This window comes from Doryrhamphus excisus, linkage group LG21, assembly GCF_037039965.1.
Source record: "Doryrhamphus excisus strain RoL-2023G ecotype Guam linkage group LG21, RoL_Dexc_Guam_v1.1, whole genome shotgun sequence".
In the NCBI taxonomy this organism is placed as follows: domain Eukaryota; kingdom Metazoa; phylum Chordata; class Actinopteri; order Syngnathiformes; family Syngnathidae; genus Doryrhamphus; species Doryrhamphus excisus.
Window position 1 is genome coordinate 3,895,794 of NC_136377.1, and position 26,536 is coordinate 3,922,329.

General features: G+C 39.1%; 2 protein-coding genes across 3 annotated transcripts in view; both read right to left on the reverse strand.

The window, feature by feature from the left end:
- On the reverse strand, positions 1 to 25,214 carry grxcr2 (glutaredoxin and cysteine rich domain containing 2). Of its 2 annotated transcripts, none has more exons than XM_078787926.1 (6): positions 25,187 to 25,214; positions 12,934 to 13,058; positions 10,397 to 10,583; positions 8,537 to 8,646; positions 4,691 to 4,903; positions 1 to 569 (listed from the first exon to the last, which is right to left on the reverse strand). In XM_078787926.1, exons 2-6 carry the CDS (start codon positions 12,988 to 12,990, stop codon positions 333 to 335), a joined length of 804 nt encoding a protein of 267 aa, XP_078644052.1. In that variant the 5' UTR covers positions 12,991 to 13,058; positions 25,187 to 25,214; the 3' UTR covers positions 1 to 332. The 2 variants fall into 2 exon arrangements, with proteins under 2 accessions (XP_078644052.1, XP_078644053.1); XM_078787927.1 differs by having other exon boundaries at positions 12,934 to 12,998; positions 25,187 to 25,190.
- The window catches only part of plac8l1 (PLAC8 like 1), an 18,326-nt gene continuing 8,436 nt past the window's right edge, over positions 16,647 to 26,536 (reverse strand). Inside the window, exon 5 of the mRNA XM_058087395.2 lies at positions 16,647 to 16,716. The gene's annotated coding sequence lies outside the window, so the exon portion shown is untranslated. The remainder of the gene's footprint in view (positions 16,717 to 26,536) is intronic.

Genomic DNA, 26,536 nt, shown 5'->3' on the forward strand with positions numbered 1-26,536 from the left:
TTTTATTATTTTATTATTTTAACATGAAACTTTGTCTACAGCCCTTTTCTTCATACATGCGATACATAAGCGTACTGTAGGTAAAAATAAAAAATAATGTTCTGCTGCAGACAGATAAGAATGGAAAGATTAAACCAATGAATGGGATGTTTTCCTGTTAGGTAAAAATACAATTCTTAATGTTTGCATCGTTTTAATTAAAGACAACAAAATAAAAAAAAGGGATTACATTCCCAGTACGCATTCAATGTATTCTGATTGTGTACTTACAGTAATTCCTCTATTCAGCCATGGCTTATTATGCGTGTGCTTCTCTAAACCACCAGCGGCTTTCACTGAGTGGCTGGCCAGACACGGCTGGTCGTGGTGGAGGTGGTGGTGTTGTCCAAACATGGCGAATTTGCGGCGCATGACTGGCACCTCTCCAGGCCGTGAGGGTAGCAGGCCTGGCAACGCAGCTCGCTGATGGACTCGTTGAATCGATTGGCCAGCATGGACAGCTTGCTGCCGTGACACAGCGAGCACGGGGTGAAGCCCGAGCCGCCGCAATGACGGCAGCTACCTGTCTTCTGGAGGACAAACACAGGAGGAGGGGGGTTCGTGTAAACTTGAGCTATTCATTCATTTTCTATATGTTATGCTGGAGCCTATCCCGCATGACTTCGGCGACGGGCAATGGACACCATTGGCTGGTCACCAGCCAATCACAGGGCATGTATACACAAACAACCATTCACACTCATACCGTCATTCATTCATTTTCTACCGCTTTTCCTCACGAGGGTCGCGAAGGGTGCTGGAGCCTATCCCAGCTGTCTTCAGGCGACAGGCAGTGTACACACTGGACTGGTCGCCAGCCAATCACAGGGCACATATAGACAAACAACCATTCACACTCACATTCATACCTATGGACAATTTGGAGTCGCTAATTGACCTAGCATGTTTTCGGAATGTGGGAGGAAACCGGAGTACCCGGAGAAAACCCACGCATGCACGGGGAGAACATGCTATCTCCACACAGAGATCACAGAGGGTGGGATTGAATTGGGTTTCCTAGCTGTGAAGTCTGCACGCTAACCACTCGACCGCCGTGCAGCCCAGTAATAAAATTATTTTTCATATTTAAAAAAAATTAATAAAAATATGTAAACTAATAGAAATCAAAATACATCTAAATTATTATTTTAAGTAATTTTTAAAATTATTATATATGTAATGTCAGTGTTTTTTGTACTTTGTTTTGCAATATTCATGAATTCACTTATTCATTTTCTAGAAAACCCACGCGTGCCCGAGGGTGGAATTGAACTGTGGTCTCCTAGCTGTGAGGTCTGCACACTAACCACTAGATCACTGTGCCGCTATTCTCTATTCATTTCAGTGGAAGCATAAAGTTCATTTATGTTTCCAAGACTGATCGCAAATTGTGATCTTTTTCGACATTTCTAGTCGTCTAGTATAAAAAATTAAGTACGTGACAGGACTTGATTCCTTTTTTTTTTTTTTTTTTTGTCACATGCCTGCCATCATTTCTGCCTAATCAGTCCTGTTCCCAGCAGTTTTTGTCAGTCAGGCGGTACAGCGCACTTTAACTTTTCTACATACCCTGAGGCTTGATGATACCTCTGCATAATAATATGTCACGGTAAGGATCCCGTGTAGGCCACATTGTCTTCGTAACAAATGCGAAATGTCTGCAAACACGGTACTCTGTGCTGGGAACACAAAAGAAGATTAACTACCGGACTTTTTGTGCAGGTGAGACAAACAAAAGAGAGAGTTAAGGGTTTGCCAATTTCTAGCAAAAAAAAAAAAAAACAGCTGAATTTCACTTTTTCTGCTTCTGAGTGGGAGGAGAGTGCTGCAAAGGAACATTTGAAAGAATGTAAGGGGTGAGAATAAGCACCCATGTGTGAGCACTTTGACATTACGGTATATAATATAGCCGCACACAGTTTGTAATTTCTTTAGAGGGAACAGTGAACCTCTAGACACAAAATAACACCCCTATAGTCACCTTTACACTTGTATCACCTGATATAGCAAATATAATAACAGAATAAATATACATTCATTGTATTGTTTTTAACATTATTAGAGCCCTCTAGACACAAAATAACACCCCTATAGTCACCTTTACGCTTGTATCACCCGATATAGTAGATATAATAACAGAATGAATATACATTCATTCATTCATTGTATTGTTTTTAACATTATTAGAGCCCTCTAGACACAAAATAACACCCCTATAGTCACATTTACGCTTGTATCACCCAATATAGTAGATATAATAACAGAATGAATATACATTCATTCATTCATTGTACTGTTTTAACATTATTAGAGCCCTCTAGACACAAAATAACACCCCTATAGTCACCTTTACACTTGTATCACCCGATATAGCAGATATAATAACTGAATGAATATACATTCATTGTATTGTTTTTAACATTATTAGAGCTCTCTAGACACAAAATAACACCCCTATAGTCACCTTTACACTTGTATCACCCGATATAGCAGATATAATAACAGAATGAATATACATTCATTGTATTGTTTTTAACATTATTAGAGCCCTCTAGACACAAAATAACACCCCTATAGTCACCTTTACGCTTGTATCACCCGATATAGTAGATATAATAACAGAATGAATATACATTCATTCATTAATTGTATTGTTTTTAACATTATTAGAGCCCTCTAGACACAAAATAACACCCCTATAGTCACCTTTACGCTTGTATCACCCGATGTAGCAGATATAATAACAGAATGAATATACATTCATTCATTCATTGTATTGTTTTTAACATTATTAGAGCCCTCTAGACACAAAATAACACCCCTATAGTCACCTTTACGCTTGTATCACCCGATATAGCAGATATAATAACAGAATGAATATACATTCATTGTATTGTTTTTAACATTATTAGAGCCCTCTAGACACAAAATAACACCCCTATAGTCACCTTTACGCTTGTATCACCCGATATAGTAAATATAATAACAGAATGAATATACATTCATTCATTCATTGTACTGTTTTTAACATTATTAGAGCCCTCTAGACACAAAATAACACCCCTATCGTCACCTTTACGCTTGTATCACCCGATATAGTAGATATAATAACAGAATGAATATACATTCATTCATTCATTGTATTGTTTTTAACATTATTAGAGCCCTCTAGACACAAAATAACACCCCTATAGTCACCTTTACGCCTGTATCACCCGATATAGTACATATAATAACAGAATGAATATACATACATTCATTCATTGTATTGTTTTTAACATTATTAGAGCCCTCTAGACACAAAATAACACCCCTATAGTCACCTTTACGCCTGTATCACCCGATATAGTAGATATAATAACAGAATGAATATACATTAATTCATTCATTGTACTGTTTTTAACATTATTAGAGCCCTCTAGACACAAAATAACACCCCTATAGTCACCTTTACGCTTGTATCACCCGATATAGTAGATATAATAACAGAATGAATATACATTCATTCATTCATTGTATTGTTTTTAACATTATTAGAGCCCTCTAGACACAAAATAACACCCCTATAGTCACCTTTACGCTTGTATCACCCGATATAGTAGATATAATAACAGAATGAATATACATTCATTCATTCATTGTATTGTTTTTAACATTATTAGAGCCCTCTAGACACAAAATAACACCCCTATAGTCACCTTTACGCCTGTATCACCCGATATAGTAAATATAATAACAGAATGAATATACATACATTCATTCATTGTATTGTTTTTAACATTATTAGAGCCCTCTAGACACAAAATAACACCCCTATAGTCACCTTTACGCCTGTATCACCCGATATAGTAGATATAATAACAGAATGAATATACATTAATTCATTCATTGTACTGTTTTTAACATTATTAGAGCCCTCTAGACACAAAATAACACCCCTATAGTCACCTTTACGCTTGTATCACCCGATATAGTAGATATAATAACAGAATGAATATACATTCATTCATTCATTGTATTGTTTTTAACATTATTAGAGCCCTCTAGACACAAAATAACACCCCTATAGTCACCTTTACGCTTGTATCACCCGATATAGTAGATATAATAACAGAATGAATATACATTCATTCATTCATTGTATTGTTTTTAACATTATTAGAGCCCTCTAGACACAAAATAACACCCCTATAGTCACCTTTACGCTTGTATCACCCGATGTAGCAGATATAATAACAGAATGAATATACATTCATTCATTCATTGAATTGTTTTTAACGTTATTAGAGCCCTCTAGACACAAAATAACACCCCTATAGTCACCTTTACGCCAAAGAAAAGAGAGAGGGAAGGGTTTGCCAATTTCGAGCAAAAACAAAAAAACAGCTGAATGTCACTTTTTCTGCTTGTGAGTGGGAGGAGAGTGCTGCAAAGGAACATTTGAAAGAATGTCGGGGTGAGAATAAGCACCCCTGTGTGAGCACTTTGACATTACGGTATATAATATAGCCGCACACAGTTTGTAATTTCTTTAGAGGGAACAGTGGAGGATGCGGTGGGGTGCCACAGAGGAGAGCGATCACCAAAAAAAAACAGGGTGATAAATATTTCTAGCGCCCTACTGGGAATACTTTAGGACAAGGATTATTACCTCGGTGTGTGTCATCTGTTTCTGATCTCCCTCCTGCGTACAAAGAGCTTTAGGTCGCCTCCTGCTGCCGCGTTCACGAGCCTGCAGATAGCCCTCCGAGGCCACAGGGGGCGCTGTGTAGTGGCGCAACATTTCAGCCTTCTTCATGGGTGCTCGTATCACACGCAGGTTGCTGGTGTAGATGATGATCTTCCCGAAGTCCAACACCGACGACTAAGGGGGAATCAGAATATAGACAATAATATGTCATGTGTTTGTATTTAATACAGAGCAGTAATTTCAGACTCATTCATTCATTCATTGTATTGTTTTTAACTTTATTGGAGCCCTCTAGACACAAAATAACACCCCTATAGTCACCTTTACGCTTGTATCAACCGATATAGTAGATATAATAACAGAATGAATATACATTCATTCATTCATTGTATTGTTTTTAACATTATTAGAGCCCTCCAGACACAAAATAACACCCCTATAGTCACATTTATGCTTGTATCAACCGATATAGTAGATATGATAACAGAATTAATATACATTCATTGTATTGTTTTTAACATTATTAGAGCCCTCTAGACACAAAATAACACCCCTATAGTCACCTTTACGCTTGTATCACCCGATATTGCCGATATAATAACAGAATGAATATACATTCATTCATTCATTGTATTGTTTTTAACATTATTAGAGCCCTCCAGACACAAAATAACACCCCTATAGTCACATTTACGCTTGTATCAACCGATATAGTAGATATGATAACAGAATTAATATACATTCATTGTATTGTTTTTAACATTATTAGAGCCCTCTAGACACAAAATAACACCCCTATAGTCACCTTTACGCTTGTATCACCCGATATTGCCGATATAATAACAGAATGAATATACATTCATTCATTCTTTGTATTGTTTTTAACATTATTAGAGCCTTCCAGACACAAAATAACACCCCTATAGTCACCTTTACGCTTGTATCACCCGATATTGCCGATATAATAACAGAATGAATATACATTCATTCATTCATTGTATTGTTTTTAACATTATTAGAGCCCTCTAAACACAAAATAACACCCCTATAGTCACATTTACGCTTGTATCAACCGATATAGCAGATATAATAACAGAATGAATATACATTCATTCATTCATTGTATTGTTTTTAACATTATTAGAGCCCTCCAGACACAAAATAACACCCCTATAGTCACCTTTACGCTTGTATCACCCGATATTGCCGATATAATAACAGAATGAATATACATTCATTCATTCATTGTATTGTTTTTAACATTATTAGAGCCCTCCAGACACAAAATAACACCCCTATAGTCACCTTTACGCTTGTATCACCCGATATTGCCGATATAATAACAGAATGAATATACATTCATTCATTCATTGTATTGTTTTTAACATTATTAGAGCCCTCTAAACACAAAATAACACCCCTATAGTCACATTTACGCTTGTATCAACCGATATAGCAGATATAATAACAGAATGAATATACATTCATTCATTCATTGTATTGTTTTTAACATTATTAGAGCCCTCCAGACACAAAATAACACCCCTATAGTCACCTTTACGCTTGTATCACCCGATATTGCCGATATAATAACAGAATGAATATACATTCATTCATTCATTCATTGTATTGTTTTTAACATTATTAGAGCCCTCCAGACACAAAATAACACCCCTATAGTCACCTTTACGCTTGTATCACCCGATATAGTAGATATAATAACAGAATGAATATACATTCATTCATTCATTGTATTGTTTTTAACATTATTAGAGCCTTCCAGACACAAAATAACACCCCTATAGTCACTTGTACCCCTGTATCACCCGATATAGTAAATATAATAACAGAATAAATATACATTCATTCATTCATTGTATTGTTTTTAACATTATTAGAGCCCTCCAGACACAAAATAACACCCCTATAGTCACCTTTACGCTTGTATCACCCGATGACGCTCAAGCAAAGCTCAAGCTAATTTGTGAAAAAAAGTGACGCTGAGAGCGAAAACAAACGAGAGAGACCGACAAAGGGTGTGATGAAGGAATTGTAACTGGAGTGGATTTAATTGGCGACTCCAAATTGTCCATAGGTATGAATGTGAGTGTGAATGGTTGTTTGTCTATATGTGCCCAGTGATTGGCTGTGATTGGACAAGAAGGAGCAAGGAGCCAAGCCTGTGAATCCTAAATGCCCTCCATAAGACATCCAACTCCGTCCGTAAATCCACATTGCTGTCTTTTCCTGATAAACGTGCTAACTTTCCGTGTGGCTTTGTGAGGGGAAATGAAGCTGACACTAAGCCAGCGGGCGAAGTGGTTGACCTCTCTCTAATGAAGCCGCTGTCACCAAAGTGCCGACATCCTGTCACATGGACAATTTGCTTCTTGTTGTTGTGTTTCCCTGCTAATTGTCTACACGGAAGTTGCTTTTATAAACTGTAACATTTACAACTGAAGTCTTATTTATCACCCCGTTATGGAAACGTGTGGAATTTATTACAAATATTTTCAATCTTAAAATAAATATGTGCATAGAAAGAATGTCTCTAAAGCTCTCTCTTTCTGTCTGACACACTTAATACGAAATAATGCCAAAAATATATATACCAGTAAGGAATAATTAAATAATCAATAATCTATTTAATTGATAATTTGTTGAAATATTAATACAAATATCATTAAAAATATGATATGTAATATATTAATAATAATTATTAGCCATACAATATACCTTAATTATAATTATATTTGCATATATAACTTGACAACAGGCGCAAGGCGGATGAGTGGTTAGCGTGCAGGCCTCACAGCTAGGAGACCCGAGTTCAATTCCACCCTCGGCCATCTCTGTGTGGAGTTTGCATGTTCTCCCCCGTGCATGCGTGGATTTTCTCTAATGCTTGAAATGTGTTTGTATTGTAATGTAATGTATTTTTCTCATTTTTTTAGTCAGGAACAGATATTTTCCTGAAACTTAGCTATGTTATTTAGCTGATTACTAAACCGTTTTTTTTCTGATGAAAGACGGGGAACTGCGCGGCGATCTAGTGGTTAGCGTGTAGACCTCACAGCGAGGACCCAGGGTTCAATTCCACCCTTGAGTTTGCATGTTCTCCCCGTGCATGCGTGGGTTTTCTCCGGGTACTCTGTTTCCTCCCACATTCCAAAAACATGCTAGGTTAATTAGCGACTCCAAATTGTCCATAGGTATGAATGTGAGTGTGAATGGTTGTTGGTAAAGTGACTATGGGGGTGTTATTTCAAATTTAGAGGGCTCTAATGCTTGAAATGTATTTGTATTGTAATGTAATGTATTTTTCTCAATTTTTTAGTCAGGAACAAATATTTTCCTGAAACTTAAGTATGAATGTGAGTGTGAATGGTTGTTTGTCTATATGTGCCCTGTGATTGGCTGGCGACCAGTCCAGGGTGTACCCCGCCTCTCTCCCAAAGAGAGCTGGGATAGGCTCCAGCACCCCCGCAACCTTTGTGAGTATAAGATCTTGAGTTGAAAACCAATGGCCTCTTAATAGCCTCCCTCACAGTTCATGCTTGCTGAGCTAAGATCTCATGGGATTTGCCGAAGTCTCGTGTGATTTCATGCATGATGAAAGTTTTATGGGCTTTTTATGCACAGATTTACTGAAACTTTGGGTTAAATGACCAAATTGTGCAGCTCCGAGTCATTACTTTTAATGTTATGGGTTACCGAGTAAAGACTGTAGTAAAAATATGTGCACATTTGAATGAATTCATGTCACTACTCCACTACACCACTACACCATTTAGCTGCAAAGCTTACGTCGGCGTCTCCATCTGCTTGGCGGTTTTGGCCCACAGCAGCCGTGTAGCCTCCCGGTCCTCTGTACACGTTTATTCTCTGGGCGATGAGCCCTGTTGGAGCATTGACACCTGGACACACAACAAAACATCTTGTCACGCTAGAGTGAGAACCTGGACCGCAGATTGCTTGGTCCTTTCGCCCCCCCCAAAACAGCACATACGCTGCATAAGTAGTCAAGGCCAACCAATAGCCAACCTCAGTTACTTTTTAAATAACAAGACACTTTTACTTTGCCTTTTGGTGACTTTTTTTCAATATCTATATCACCCGATATAGTAGATATAATAACAGAATGAATATACATTCATTCATTTATTGTATTGTTTTTAACATTATTAGAGCCCTCTAGACACAAAATAACACCCCTATAGTCACCTTTACGCTTGTATCACCCGATATAGTAGATATAATAACAGAATGAATATACATTCATTCATTCATTGTATTGTTTTTAACATTATTAGAGCCCTCTAGACACAAAATAACACCCCTATAGTCACCTTTACGCTTGTATCACCCGATATAGTAGATATAATAAAAGAATGAATATACATTCATTCATTCATTGTGTTGTTTTTAACATTATTAGAGCCCTCAAGACACTAAATAACACCCCTATAGTCACCTTTACACCTGTATCACTCGATATAGTAGATATAATAACAGAATGAATATACATTCATTGATTCATTGTATTGTTTTTAACATTATTAGAGCCCTCTAGACACAAAATAACACCCCTATAGTCACCTTTACGCTTGTATCACCTGATATAGTAGATATAATAACAGAATGAATATACATTCATTCATTCATTGTATTGTTTTTAACATTATTAGAGCCCTCTAGACACAAAATAACACCCCTATAGTCACCTTTACGCTTGTATCACCTGATATAGTAGATACCCCGCCTCTTGCCCGAAGACAGCTGGGATAGGCTCCAGCATCCCCGCGACCCTCGTGAGGAAAAGCGGTAGAAAATGAATGAATTCATATTCATTCTGCTATTATAGGGGTGTTATTTCATGTCTAGAGGGCTCTAATAATGTTAAAACTGTTTTTCTATGCTCAAATAATGATAGATGTATAAATAAGGAATTATATTATCATGGTTGGGTCTGGCGGCACGGCGGGCGAGTGGTTAGAACGCAGACCTCACAGCTAGGAGACCAGCGTTCAATTCCACCCTCTGTGTGGAGTTTGCATGTTCTCCCCGTGCATGCGTGGGTTTTCTCCGGGTACTCCGGTTTCCTCCCACATTCCAAAAAACATGCTAGGTTAATTAGCGACTCCAAATTGTCCATAGGTATGAATGTGAGTGTGAATGGTTGTTTGTGTATATGTGCCCTGTGATTGGCTGGCCACCAGTCCAGGGTGTACCCCGCCTAGGCTCCAGCACCCATGAAAATGAATGAATGTATATTCATTCTGTTATTATAGGGGTGTTATTTCATGTCTAGAGGGCTCTAATGATGTTAAAAACAGTAAACAGGTTTTCTATGTATAAATAAGGAATTATCTTATCATGGTTGGGTCTGGAACCAATGAATGGTTATAAAACTGCACTGTGCTATAATGGGAAGTGTTCCTAAAGAGACTAATATTAGGCACACTGTGCAGTATTGCTGAAATAGTGTACCTAATGTAGCATATACGTACTGTACTGCATCATACGTGGTTTCCTGAATATGCATGATGTCATTACTATCACAGCAGAAAAAGAAAGCTATGCAACGACCTCTGCTGCTCGCAGCCAAGTCAGAGGCCCTCCTAAGTACATGCGTCCATATTACAAGGGTGAGCGGTAACAACATACCCTGCTGGGCCGACAAAGGCCGGTCATAGCCGCAAAGCTGCTCCACCCCCAGGTGGCCAGGCGGTGCCATATTTCCGCCGAGGAAGCTGTGAGGGTATTTCTCCTCTGGGCTGTCCAGCTCCTGCCCGTCCTCGTACACATGCTTCAGCACGCGGCCGCTGTAAGACGACGCCAGCTTGAACCTCACCTGGTGGTTTAGGAACAGGAGTCGGTTGGATTCAAAGTGATTGGGGGTTGCTTGGCAGTTGAAAGGGAATGGTTTGATCTGCAGTACATGCATAATAATCAAAGCAGCTTTCATGTGCCATGTACGGCCCGTTTCCTCCATCCTGTCATGCAGTTTTAAACACGGAATAAAACTGTACAGGAGTATCATTTTTTCACCAAATAAAGTTTTTTGGGGTGTAAAATGATTGACACATGTTAACGATGACTAGTATTAAACAAACTTTGTATCGAGAGGATGCGGTTTCGGTGACTAAGCGGTAGAAAACGAATGAATGTATATTCACTGTTATTATAGGGGTGCTATTTCATGTCTAGAGGGCTCTAATAATGTTAAAAACTGTAATCAGGTTTTCTGTGTTCAAATAATAATAGAGTGGTTATCACGCGGGCCTCACAGCTAGGAGACCAGCGTTCAATTCCACCCTCCTTGTGGAGTTTGCATGTTCTCCCCGTGCATGTGTGGGTTTCCTCCCACATATTTCCATAAGTCCTCTGTAAAGTAGAAATTATCAAAAGCATACACATTGTATGTATAAATATATATTTATTCTGTTATTATATCTACTACATTGGGTGATACGAGCGTAAACGTTACTATAGGGGTGCTATTTCAAGTCTAGAGGGCTCTAATGGTGTTAAAAACTGTAATAAGGTTTTCTATGTTCAAATAATAATAGAGGCTGCACAGTGCACGAGTGGTTATCACAAGGGCCTCACAGCTAGGAGACCAGAGTTCAATTCCACAATCGGCCATCTCTGTGTGGAGTTTGCATGCCCCCCCCTACCCCTGCATGCGTGGGTTTTCTCAGGGTTAGGTGACTCAGTGACTCAGTTTAGGTGACTCGGGCATCCAGTTAATGGTTAGCGCGTAGATCTCACAGCGAGGAGACCAGGGTTCAATTCCACCCTCGGCCATCTCTGTGTGGAGTTTGCATGTTCTCCCCGTGCATGCGTGGGTTTTCTCCGGGTACTCCGGTTTCCTCCCACATTCCAAAAACATGCTAGGTTAATTAGCGACTCCAAATTGTCCATAGGTATGAATGTGAGTGTGAATGGTTGTTTGTCTATATGTGGCTTGTGATTGGCTGGCGACTCAGTGGCTCAGTTTAGGTGACTCGGGCATCCAGTTAATCCAGCAGGCCTCACAGCTAGGAGACCAGCGTTCAATTCCTCCCTCTGTGTGGAGTTTGCATGTTCTCCCCGTGGTAAAGTGACTATGGGGGTGTTATTTCAAATTTAGAGGGCTCTAATGCTTGAAATGTATTTGTATTGTAATGTAATGTATTTTTCTCACTTTTTTAGTCAGGAACAGATATTTTCCTGAACCTTAGCTACGTTATTTTGCTGATTATTAAACCTTTTTTTTTCTGATGAAAGACGGGGGGCTGCGCGGCGGGAGAGTGGTTCGCGTGCAGACCTCACAGCTAGGAGACCAGGGTTCAATTCCATCCTTGAGTTTGCATGTTCTCCCCGTGCATGCGTGGGTTTTCTCCGGGTACTCCGGTTTCCTCCCACATTCCAAAAACATGACTATGGGGGTGTTATTTCAAATTTAGAGGGCTCTAATGCTTGAAATGTACTTGCATTGTAATGTAATGTATTTTTCTAAATTTTTTTAGTCAGGAACAGATATTTTCCTGAAACTTAGGTTAATTATCGACTCCAAATTGTCCATAGGTATGAATGTGAGTGTGAATGGTTGTTTGTCTATATGTGCCCTGTGATTGGCTGGCCACCAGTCCAGGGTGTAAACCGCCTCTTGCCTGAAGACAGCTGGGATAGGCTCCAGCACCCCCGTGACTCTCGTGAGGATAAGCGGTAGAAAATGAATGAATGTATATTCATTCTGTTATTATAGGGGTGTTATTTCATGTCTAGAGGGCTCTAATGGTGTTACAAACTATAATCAGGTTTTCTATGTTCAAATAATAATAAAGGCTGCACAGTGTAGGAGTGGTTATCACGCGGGCCTCCCAGCTAGGAGACCAGAGTTCAATTCCATCTCTGTGTGGATCACTTCCTCATACACTAGCATATTGGAGCATTTGTTCAATTGTTGGGTCGTATTTTCTTTCATAAATATGGTATCAGTGTTGAACACATCACAGCATATCATAGCATTTACCAGATGATCATCACTCATTGGGGGGGGTCCAATTGAGTGGGTTTCATGCCAATTTTGTGATGCAAAACATGAGTTGCTACTTTGTTTTTGAGCTCAACCTTTACATGAATGAATGCTAACCATCAATCAACAAGCATTCTCGGCTTTTCTGAAGCATTTGTAGACGCTCCCTTGGGTCACGTACCTTTCTCGGCTTGACGCCCTCGTGCCGTTGACTCTTTTTCCTCTGTGGTTCCTCCATGACGGCGGCTGATAAGAAGCAAAAAGAGCAAGTCAGTCAGTCCATCCGCCGAGAGCTGCAGTGATGAACTGCAACAGGAAGAGAACACAGCAGGGAATGAGAGTCCTGTTGAAGAGCAGTGAGTAAGAAGGTGGGTGTACGGAGCCCTTCTTATTATTTTTGTCAATATAAATATATATATATATATATATATATGTGTGTGTGTTTATGTCCTGCCTCCTGAGCTTAACAATAGCAGCCATTGGCCCATTTTTATTGGTAAGCACGTTGAATTATTCACACCTGGATCGTGTTACAAAAGGGCAGTGTGGAAACCAGAAGCCCTGTCATTATTAAACAATAATGACGACGGCTAGAATAGAAGCTATAGTGTCAAAGCTACTGCTTGTGTGTGTGTGTGTGTATTACATGGTGTGTACACATGTGTGTGATGCAAAAGTAACGGCCTGTCAACTGTCAACTGTACAGGTGTGAGTGGGTCAGCGTTGAATTGTAAATATCAACTCATTGTATACGACAACTGAATTTTGAACTTTAATAATGATTCGGAAGGCATGAGAAAGTGGATCGGAAAATGTAGCTATATTTGAGCACAAGGTCATGGTAATGGTATTTCATTTGAACATGCATCAGATTATCAGTAACTGTTACATTTGTTCACTTCCTGCTTTCCTAATATAATTGTTGTAATTTATTTTTTTTAAATAATGTTTATTTTTTTAATATGTGCCCTGTGATTGGCTGGCGACCAGTCCAGGGTGTACCCCGCCTCATGCCCGAAGACAGCTGGGATAGGCTCCAGCACCCCTCATGAGGAAAAGCGGTAGAAAATTAATGAATGAATGAATGTATACAACAACTGAATTTTGAACTTTAATAATGATTCGGAAGGCATGAGAAAGTGGATAGGAAAATGTAGCTATATTTGATCACAAGGTAATGGTTTTATTTCATTTGAACATGCATCAGATTACAATTGAATGCATCACATAATCAGTTCACAGTTCCACATGTCCAAAAGGAGTAGGAAGAAGCAAAGCTTATTAAATCCTACCCCTTCCATCTGGTACTTTTACAATCAGTAACTGTTACATTTGTTCACTTCCTGCTTTCCTAATATATTTTTTGTAATTTATTTTTAATTTTTTTTTAATTTATATGTGCCCTGTGATTGGCTGGCGACCAGTCCAGGGTGTACTCCGCCTCTCGCCCGAAGACAGCTGGGATAGGCTCCAGCACGCCCACGACCCTCGTGAGGATAAGCGTTAAGAATTTGAATGAATGAATGTATATTCCTTCTGTTATTATATCTACTATATCGGGCGATACAAGCGTAAAGGTGACTATAGGGGTGTTATTTTGTGTCTAGAGGGCTCTAATAATGTTAAAAACAATACAACAATTAAGCGGTAGAAAATGAATGAATGGTTATTTTTAGCCTTATGCATTATTTTAGCTGTTTGAAGATTCATGAATAAAAAAAATAATAAATTATGATTTTAGAAATATGGACACTTAACAAGTACATTACATAGCACAGCACCTGTTTTGTGTTATCTCAGAAAATGATGTGAAGCTACAGCCTCCACTTTGCGAAAATCGGTAGAACTTTTCCTTTGCCTTCTGTACTTCCCACCCACTTGTATCATTTACTTGACTCATAAAAAAACATGGAAAAAAAATTCCCGATAGTTACTGTTTGGATTTGTGGTATAAATCTATTAATACACGGAGACATTATCAACATTCTAAATCATTTTAAGCTTCAGCTTTTCTCATTTTGTCTCCTCGGCCATTCTGTGTTTGTGTACTTTCACTACGCATGAGTAAATCCTACAAAGCCAAACAAGAAAAAGGTGAACCTCTCACTCAGTTCAATGACACCTAGTGTGCTATTTTGGATGCATTCTCAAGGGGAAACGCAGAAGACTGCAGTTCTGTTCTACATCACTGCAATAACAAAACTATTGTTATATTAATAGTTCTCTGGAAGTGTCAATCCAAACAGGCTATTATTAGCTTCTGTCATTTTTAGCAACGACACACACACAAAAAAAAACAAAAAAAAAATCATACTCTCTGTGCACCAAACTTTACTTCTACTTTCCCCACTCGGGCTCTGCCTGGAGGCGGCTTTGTGACAGGAAGGAGGAATATGAGCGGGTAGACAGGGAAAGGGAGGAGAGGGGGGGTAAAAGATGAAAAGACAGATGGAAGTAAGGGGAAGAAAAATGAGATGGATGAGACGACGAGGGCAACCAAGGAGAGATACAGAGACGAGTGATGGACTGTTGATGGATGTGAGAGGACGACCATATGTATCTGAACTCATGTCAGGAGACAAGACATCCCGACTGAAGGTTGCAGGAGGGGGGAAAAGATTCAATTAATAGTTTCATTCAAATGTAGAACTGGATGTAGTCGTGTTAGCTTCAATTCTTACTCACGCCGACTTTTCGGCACCATAGCACACAGCAAGAGAAATTACATAGATATGATAAAGTAGTGGCTGCCATGTACAAATTGAAGGACGAAGCCCTGACTTTTCATACCGTTAGTAGAGTCATCTATATCCCTGTTCTAATATCACCCCCTCAAAACATAATACCGTATTTTCCGGACTATAAGTCGTACTTTTTTTCATAGGTTGGCTGTTCCTGCGACTTAAAAGAAATTCATTCATTCATTTTCTACCGCTTATCCTCAAAAGAGTCGCAGGGTTTATGCTGGAGCCTATCCCAGCTGTCTTTTGGGTGAGAGGCAAGGGTACACCCTGGACTGGTCGCCAGCCAATCACAAGCCACATATAGACAAACAACCATTCACACTCACATTCATACCTATGGACAATTTGGAGTCGCTAATTAACCTAAGTTTCAGGAAAATATCTGTTCCTGACTAAAAAATTGAGAAAAATACATTACATTACAATACAAGTACATTTCAAGCATTAGAGCCCTCTAAATTTGAAATAACACCCCCATAGTCATGTTTTTGGAATGTGGGAGGAAACCGGAGTACCCGGAGAAAACCCACGCATTCACGGGGGAGAACATGCAAACTCAAGGGTGGAATTGAACCCTGGTCTCCTAGCTGTGAGGTCTGCACGCGAACCACTCGACCGCCGCGCAGCCCCCCGTCTTTCATCAGGAAAAAAAAAGGTTTAATAATCAGCAAAATAACGTAGCTAAGGTTCAGGAAAATATCTGCTCCTGAATAAAAAAATGAGAAAAATACATTACATTACAATACAAATACATTTCAAGCATTAGAGCCCTCTAAATTTGAAATAACACCCCCATAGTCACTTTACCACGGGGAGAACATGCAAACTCCACACAGAGGGAGGAATTGAACGCTGGTCTCCTAGCTGTGAGGCCTGCTGGATTAACTGGATGCCCGAGTCACCTAAACTGAGCCACTGAGTCGCCAGCCAATCACAAGCCACATATAGACAAACAACCATTCACACTCACATTCATACCTATGGACAATTTGGAGTCGCTAATTAACCTAGCATGTTTTTGGAATGTGGGAGGAAACCGGAGTACCCGGAGAAAACCTGGATCCTGGAGTCTGGATCGCGTCTCCATTGAACCATCGTGTTGAAAAACTGCTAAAGACTGTGAAAGTACGTATTCCAGGTTCTACTTGTGCCTCTGTGTGAGATTTTTCTTAAGTCCTGAAGATGAAGTGGAGAGGTCTGGCTGCTTGTTTCTGCATGAGCTAAAAAAAAAACAAAAAACTGAGCACTAGCCGTCAGCTAATTACTGTATAATAAGCCTGAAATGTGCCTTAGCAAGCTTATCGGTCTATCATTTTGATTGACATAGTAATTAAGATAAAGAAGTTGAAATGTTCCCTTTAAAAAAGTTGCTGAGGGGGAACAGATTTCCCTTTGAATGACAATCCATTTATGTTTTAATCAAATTAAATAACTTATGGGGTGTCCTAACTTTTTTTTGACACATGATTGTCAATGACATTTGTGTTGCCTCAAATGCTTAGCTTTACTCTCAGTACTCTACTGGTGTATACCAAATTCTGTGCTGATAAAGGCCTAAAGTTATAGTGGATGTTTTTGTAAAGTACATTGAGTTGTGTGAGAAATTTCAACACAGAGTATAAAATCACATACAGGCTCCCAAGCGGATCCACCTGACTCTTTTTCGCAGGTCTCATTGGAGTGGAAATGATAACCTCAGCCTTAACGACGTATGCCATGACAAATTTTCATCCTTTTGCGTGCAGCACTTAGAGAGGAATTAGCTTAGAGCAGGGGTCTCAAACTCAATTTACCTGGGGGCCACTGGAGCTAGGGTCTGGGCAAGGCTGGGCCGCATCAGGTTTTACAAAAAAAAAAAAAAAAAACCGCATTTATTAAAAAATATACAAAAATATACAAACTTTTTCAGTGCTTTGGTTCCGATTTTCTACAATAAAAGCTCTGATAAAACATTCCACTGTTCCCAAATATCTTAATTTTTATTTTTCTACACAAAATAAAATGAAAAATAAATAAACAAATCCAAAATAAAGAAAATCAATCAATCAGTAATAAATAAATAAATATAATAATACTAATAAAACAGCAAATAATAAAAACTTAAGAAACCACATATAGTTGGTGGGTAGACAAATTATTTTTTTCACATTAAAATGAACAAAGCATTATTAGAGCCCTGTAGACATGACAAAACACGACTATAGTCACATTTATACTTTTTTTATTTACAACATATTGCGCAACTGCAGCATCTTGAGACACATGCTAACTCGCAAACTAGAGAGCTAGCGACCTAAACGGTAGCCTTCAAGTTATTTCCTTTAAACTTAAATAGCCAAAAAATTACCACTTCCACATGGATAGGGAGGATAACTATTAAGAGTTATTTAACCTTTAACATGAACATTAATCAAACTTAATAATTTTTTCTGGGTACATGATACCATACAGCATCCATATCAAACTTGCGCGGGCCGCACTAACATTAAACTTTCATATCAAGGCGGGGGCCTCAAACTAGTATCCTGCGGGCCACATATGGCCCGCGTGCCGCGTGTTTGAGACCCCTGGCTTAGAGAGTCGATCACATCAATATAAAATTGAGGACATCACCTTAAAAGGAATGCTTTATCACATATTTAAATAGTTGCCACATGAAATGTGAACAATATTTTCTACACGCAAATAATGACGTATATTTATTTGAATCAAAGATTTGTTTCACAAAGCAGTGATTCACACGCCAAAAATATTCATTTTTCACAGAGTGTCTGTGTCACAGAAACATTTTACATTCAAAGCCTGCCAGTATGTTTATTTCATCCAAGCCAACTCCCCAGATAAGGCCCCCCCTGCATGAGAGAGAGAGAGCAAAATTGATGGATTATACCATTACCCAGAAAGAGGTTTCTGCATGAGTCCAAATTTGTAATATTTATGACCTTGGATGCTCAAAACATATTGCCAAAAGTTAGTATTATACTGTTATGCTTTGTTTTCCCAACTGTTGTACAGTCAATCACTAAATGCCAAATGGGGTAAAAGTGACCTTTTCTTTTATGTAACATCAGCAACAAGAAGTTAACAGAAAGAGTGGAAGTACGAATACACAAACTCGGGGTATAAAGGGAGTGACTCAAGTCCATCTGTCTTCGATTTCCGTCCATACATGCATGTAATGATCTGTCCGTCATGCATCTATCCGCCTGTCTTGTCAATCTGTCCTTTTATTTATTTACATGTGTTTCCATCTGTTTGTTTGTATCTGTATGTCCATCCATCTAATGATCACGCAGTCTGTCCATCCCAATGTCCGTCCATTCATTTATGTCAGCTAATCTGTCCATCCGTCCATCAGTCTGTCAACATATCATGATCTGTAGTCTCAGTCGATCCTATTGCCTAATGATCTGTCCGTCCGTCAGTCAATGCATTTTACCGTAACTCAATCAGTCTGTCCATCCATCCATCCATCAGTTTTTAGTTCATATAATCTGTCATACAACATTTCATGATCTGTAGTCTCAGTCGATCCTATTGTCTAATGATCTGTCCATCCGTCCGTCCATCCGTTATAAATGTATCATCAGTTTGTCTGTCCATGCATCTGTCTGAAAGTCCATCTGTCCATAAAACTGGAAGTCAATAAAATCAGTTCATCCATCCGTCCATTGATATGTTTTTTTAGTCCAATCAAACAACTAATCCGTCATACAGAAAAATTATAGAACTTGTCTTTCCGTTCATCAATCCGACCGCCCAATCTTCATGTTCACCAAAGATTAATCAATCTGTGTCTTTGTCCTTTTGTCAATCAGTCGTTATCATGATTAGTCTTATTTTTGGTCTTGTTTTTGTTGTTTATGAATGAAAGATTCATCCTATCAACCAGAAAGTAAACAAACAAGGAAGTAAACACATTGATTTGTAATACTGTTAACCAGTTTAGCCTTTCCCAGGTTGATTGCTCCTGTGTGTGAGAGGCCTGATCCGAACAAATGATCTGATCCATACAGTGAACCAGTCTTAAGACTCTAAAAATAAACAAAGAACCAGGCGGCCTTGTCTCCCTTTCAAAGACAAGCCAGGCTGCGATCATGCAAGCGTGTCCAATCTAGAGCGCCAACATCTTCAGAGGATGACACGTCACTCAAAGACAGACTAAAACAATGAAACGCAACGGGGTGTGGTGCCGAGTCGACTGGTGGCAGTGAAGCGATATGCACCAAGCCAAGGAGTTTGAACATACGATGAAACATGCGGTCAACACGGGGGGAAAAAGGTCACTCAAATCAAGCATGCAATTAAGGATGAGGATGGAGGGAAATACAATATTCTAGATTAGCGACACACTGACAGTTTGTTGTGTTCACAGTAAGCCATGGACTCAAGAGAGAAAATGGATCCAATTACAGAGTATTGTCTATGTTGGCAGTGAATACTTGGTCAGAGGCACGAGCATAACGGCAACATTACCGGTTTTCACAAGAACCAATACATGAGCCATGATAAGGATTTAGAAAATATTAAGTTTCTAATTTTTTCACAAGCGTAAAACACATTTGCTTTGGAAGACATGCTAGCATGGATATCATAAAAGTCCGTCATTAGACAAATGGTCAATGTTAAGCCCTGCCATTGATGTCTATTGTATTGTTGTATTGTTTTTAACATTATTAGAGCCCTCTAGACATGAAATAACACCCCTATAGTCACCTTTACGCTTGTATCACCCGATATAGTAGATATAATAACAGAATGAATATACATACATTCATTCATTGTATTGTTTTTAACATTAGAGCCCTCTAGACACGAAATAACACCCCTATAGTCACATTTACGCTTGCATCACCCGATATAGTAGATATAACAACAGAATGAATATACATTCATTCATTCATTGTATTGTTTTTAACATTATTAGAGCCCTCTAGACACAAAATAACACCCCTATAGTCACATTTACGCTTGCATCACCCGATATAGTAGATATAACAACAGAATGAATATACATTCATTCATTCATTGTATTGTTTTTAACATTATTAGAGCCCTCTAGACACAAAATAACACCCCTATAGTCACATTTACGCTTGCATCACCCGATATAGTAGATATAATAACAGAATGAATATACATTCATTCATTCATTGTATTGTTTTTAACATTATTAGAGCCCTCTAGACACGAAATAACACCCCTATAGTCACCTTTACGCTTGTATCACCCAATATAGTAGATATAATAACAGAATGAATATACATTAATTCATTCAGTGTATTGTTTTTAACATTATTAGAGCCCTCTAGACACAAAATAACACCCCTATAGTCACCTTTACGCTTGTATCACCCGATATAGTAGATATAACAACAGAATGAATATACATTAATTCATTCAGTGTATTGTTTTTAACATTATTAGAGCCCTCTAGACACAAAATAACACCCCTATAGTCACATTTACGCTTGTATCACCCGATATAGTAGATATAATAACAGAATGAATATACATTCATTCATTCAAATTCTAACGCTTATCCTCACGAAGGTCGTGGGCGTGCTGGAGCCTATCCTAGCTGTCTTCGGGCATGAGGCGGGGTACACCCTAGACTTCTCGCCAGCCAATCACAGGGCACATATAGACAAACAACCATTCACACTCACATTCATACCTATTGAGTTGGTATTGACCTATTGAGGAAACCGGAGTATAAATTAGTAAAAATAAATATTTTTTTAATTTAATAAATTAATAAAATTTCAATTTCAAATGCTACAATTTCAGTTTGAAATGTTGGTCAGTGTTTCTGATATGAACCATAATTTTTTGGCATACAGCCGTGACAAAAACATGGCATTTACACACAAAATGCCTCTGCAAGAAACATCATCATACTCTACTGCCTGAAAAAGAGAGAAGTAAGATCTCCGGAAAAAAATCGAAGGGAAAAGATCCCAAGACGGAATCATTCAGTGACAAAGACGAATATCCATGAAAAGGACAAACGACAGACGACAAACAAGGATAAAGTAAATAAACGGTCAGACTTCTTCTCCCCCACCCCGAAACATGGTGCGAACCAGGGTGTTAAAAGCGAGAAGCCATCGTAGAGGAAAATGGAGGGAGCGTTGTAGAGTGTGGAAAAAGACTCCCCCGGAATCAAATGTAGGCAAAACAAATGAGATCCAAGGCACCACTCAGTTCCCACTTGACAGACCGGTGGGCGAGTGCAACAAAGTTATTTAAAGCTCTGACATGTTCTCTTTGTTGCCAACAACAACGCGCTGCTACACTCTCTTGGAACGATAGATATTAGATTTATACCTCTTCTTTTTGTACGTTTCTACTAGATTATTAGTATTAAAAATATATATTAGGAAATAAGGGGAATGTATATTATTACTATTATTGATAAATTATTCATTCATTCATTTTCTACCGCTTTTTCCTCACGAGGGTCGCGGGGGGTGCTGGAGCCTATCCCAGCTGTCTTTAGGTGAGAGGCGGGGTACACCCTGGACTGGTGGCCAGCCAATCACAGGGCACATATAGACAAACAACCATTCACACTCACATTCATACCTATGGACAATTTGGAGTCGCTAATTAACCTAGCATGTTTTTTGGAATGTGGGAGGAAACCGGAGTACCCGGAGAAAACCCACGCATGCACGGGGAGAACATGCAAACTCCACACAGAGATGGCCGAGGGTGGAATTGAACCCTGGTCTCCTAGCTGTGAGGTATGCGCGCTAACCACTCGACTGCCGTGCCGCTATTGACAGATTATTTGATTATTATTTCATTCATTCATTCATTTTCTACATGCTGGAGCCTATCCCAGCTGTCTTCAGGCGAGAGGCGGGGTACACCCTGGACTGGTCTGCCAGCCAATCACAGGGCACATATAGACAAACAACCATTCACACTCACATTCATACCTATGGACAATTTGGAGTCGCTAATTAACCTAGCATGTTTTTGGAATGTGGGAGTACCCGGAGAAAACCCACACATGCACGGGGAGAACATGCAAACTCCACACAGAGGGTGGAATTGAACTCTGGTCTCCTAGCTGTGAGGCCTGCGTGATAACCACTCGCACACCGTGCAGCCTCTATTATTATTTGTACATAGAAAACCTGATTACAGTTTTTAACATCATTAGAGCCCTCTAGACGTGAAATAACACCCCTATAGTCACTTTTACGATCATATCACCCAATATAGTAGATATAATAACAGAATAAATATATATTTATCTTTTAATATGCATCAGAACTATTCATACAATGTGTATGCTTTTGAGGATTTCTAGTTTATTCCTGCCCAATGCCGTGGGAATGGCAGCAGAGGACTTTTGGAAATATTAACTTGGGGAAATTGAACAATTTTCTTGGAATTTAATGATAATTAACTGTAAATGTTTGCTAAATTATACAATTTTCCACATGAAATGTTTATATTTGGCATACATTGTACAAGTTTGTTAGCTGGGGTGCTTATACGGGACCCCTTGAAGACCTACAGCTTGACAAACACGAAAAAGAGATGGCCGAGGACGGAATTGAACCCTGGCTAATTTAATGAATTGAGATGACATTTCCATTTTTTTAAATGAATATCTGGGGAATTTGTATTCATTCAAATAAGAAAAAAAAATCATTGAAGTAAAATAAAAAAAAATTGGGAGCAGATTGTCACAAACTGAATGGCACAAAATGTTTTATATGTCTTCTGTGCATTATAAAAATATCAAAAGAGCTAAAAAAAAAAAAAAGAGGCAGCTACAGATATTACGGATATATATGTACATATTGGGACTCAACTATACTGACTATAAAGCCTTCAGAAAAAAGAATCAAAAACGCCATTTACAGTATAAATATTATTGTTATTACAAGAACTACTAAACCAACGTACTGACACCTCACCACACTATAGCGTGCTAACTACTAGCTGGGTAGTTTAACTACACACTATAAATCGTTATTGGGTGTTTTAATAGCGGAATTTGTAAGCGGAATAGGTGTATCCCATTAAATGCATGAATTAGCTGCCCCCTTTTTAGCTCTTTTTATATCTTTATAACACACAAAAAGAGAAAAGATGCATGTTGCTGAATGTTCCAACTGCATGTGCATTTTAACCCACTACACTACACCACCGTCACGAGTTGCAACACAAGGAGATATGGACAGCAGAACGGCTGAAGAGAGGGATGGAAAAATTCAAATCCCAAGGACTTTTCATCATTCCTTCTTGCACTCATTGTCATCACTCCCTGCACCACCTACACATTTTCCACACTTAGCAAAGTGCTGCCGCCTTTGCCATGCTGTGTAGTAATAATGTGCACACATGGCTACTACAACTTTGATGAAAGAACACCTACATCAATGGCAGGCGTGTGTGTGTGTGTGTGTTGCAGAGATGAAAGCATTATGCAACACTCGCTATTCGCTTGTATATGAGGCAACATATATACAGCACAGGTCACATGGTACTACAGCGACAAGGACATTTTAATGTGGTAAGACGTATTGGAAATGGCCTGTAGGAGTTGGATTTGAAATGAAACTATCATGCAAGCTATATAATACACACACACACACACACACACACTGTGTATAGCCAATGTATGTACAGTATATACAGTGATTTGAAAAAAATAACACCCCTACAGTCATCTTTACGCTTGTTTCACCCAATATAGCAGATATAATAACAGAATGAATATACATTCTTTCATTCATTGTATTGTTTTTAACATTATTAGAGCCCTCTAGACACAAAATAACACCCCTATAGTCACCTTTACGCTTGTATCACCCGATATAGCAGATATAATAACAGAAGGAATATACATTCATTCATTCATTGTATTGTTTTTAACATTATTAGAGCACTCTAGACACAAAATAACACCCCTATAGTCACCTTTACGCTTGTATCACCCGATATAGCAGATATAATAACAGAAGGAATATACATTCATTCATTCATTGTATTGTTTTTAACATTATTAGAGCCCTCTAGACACAAAATAACACCCCTATATATTCGGGTTAGTACTTTAATTATATTTGTTTGCCATTTAAGTTGTTTAATTGCCACTTTAGTTGGTTAGTTTTTCATTTAGAAGTCATTGGTTTTGTTCCTGGGCGGCACGGTGGTCGAGTGGTTAGCACGCAGACCTCACAGCTAGGAGACCAGGGTTCAATTCCACCCTCGGGCATCTCTGTGTGGAGTTTGCATGTTCTCCCCGTGCATGCGTGGGTTTTCTCCGGGTACTCCGGTTTCCTCCCACATTCCAAAAACATGCTAGGTTAATTAGCGACTCCAAATTGTCCATAGGTATGAATGTGAGTGTGAATGGTTGTTTGTCTATATGTGGCCTGTGATTGGCTGGCGACCAGTCCAGGGTGTACCCTGCCTCTCGCCTGAAGACAGCTGGGATAGGCTCCAGCACCCCCGCGACCGAAAATGAATGAATGAATGAAGAAATTAGCCAAACCAATCGAGAAAAATTGTAATACCGCTGATGTGTACGCCATATTCATATTCATACCAAAAGCTACTGGGTGCTGACCACCCATAATACTATGATTTAAGATGCCAGCAGTTATTAGCATTCGTAGATAACGCACCTGATGACTACACATACCTGGTGAGTATACACACCTTGTCGGTTCATTGAGCGGAAGCCTTAATTGGAGCAGCTGTCTCGTCACATCCACAACGCTCTGAAAGCAACAAAAGGCTCTGAAATATGCTCCGAGGTGTTGTTTGCTCCCTTTAGCAGCAGCAAAAAAAAAAAAAAAAAGTCGATAAATTATTAACGCTGAAATTCAAGCTAATGGTCCATAACTTGGTTATAAATTCGAGCCAATTTATAAAAAAAAAAAAAAAAGTGTGGCAGAATTGGAGCAATCAGAAGTAGAAAGTGTTCATTTTGAAGCGTCTATTCTGCCAAGTGATATGAGCAAAATATATATAAATGAAATACAGACTGGAAAGAGGTTGTTTGCTTTTGCCTAGAGGCCTCCAGTCACTGACATAACCCAATTCTTTGCCTTTTGGGCTTGTGGGACCATTTTTTTTCCCGGCTTTCTGCCCCTGAAGCTCTATGCTGGATGGAACTTTGCTTGCAAAAAACCTTTTTATCCATTGGAATTCACACCTGCTGGAGGTCAGGGGGGGCATGTTCTATCTTTGAGCTACTTCTAGAAGCTTACTTGGATCGTCCAGTATGGTTTTTTTTTATTTTATTTTAGAGACATTTTTTCATGGTGTGGTAAAAAACACACATGGTAGGATGAGATCTCGTCACGACTACAACGTAGCATGAAATAATAAGAAATGAATGGCGGGCGTGGCACGGTGGTCTAGTGGTGAGCGTGCAGACCTCACCAGGGTTCAATTCTACCCTCGGCCATCTCTGTGTGGAGTTTGCATGTTCTCCCCGTGCATGCGCGGGTTTTCTCCGGGTACTCCGGTTTCCTCCCACATTCCAAAAACATGCTAGGTTAATTAGCGACTCCAAATTGTCCATAGGTATGAATGTGAGTGTGAATGGTTGTTTGTCTATATGCGCCCTGTGGTTGGCTGGCCACCAGTCCAAGTTGTACAAAAAGTTGGGATAGGCTCCAGCATAGCCGTAAACCCAAGTGAGGATTAGCTGCACAAGAAATGAATGAAAATTTACATACAGTATATCTTTTTAAGTTGCTGTGTGATGAATTTAGTGCTGAATTTAGTAATGTGTTACTAGATGACGCAGTGTGTCAGACCGTTGACCTCTTGACATTTTCGATGGGTTGACAATTTTTGACTCCAAATAGTCCATAGGTATGAATGTGAGTGTGAATGGTTGTTTGTCTATACTATGTGCCCTGTGATTGGCTGGCGACCAGTCCAGGGTGTACCCCGCCTCTCGCTCGAAGACAGCTGGGATAGGCTCCAGCATCCCCCCGCGAGCCTCGTGAGGAAAAAGCAGTTGAAAATGAATGAATGAATGGCGGGCCACAAATG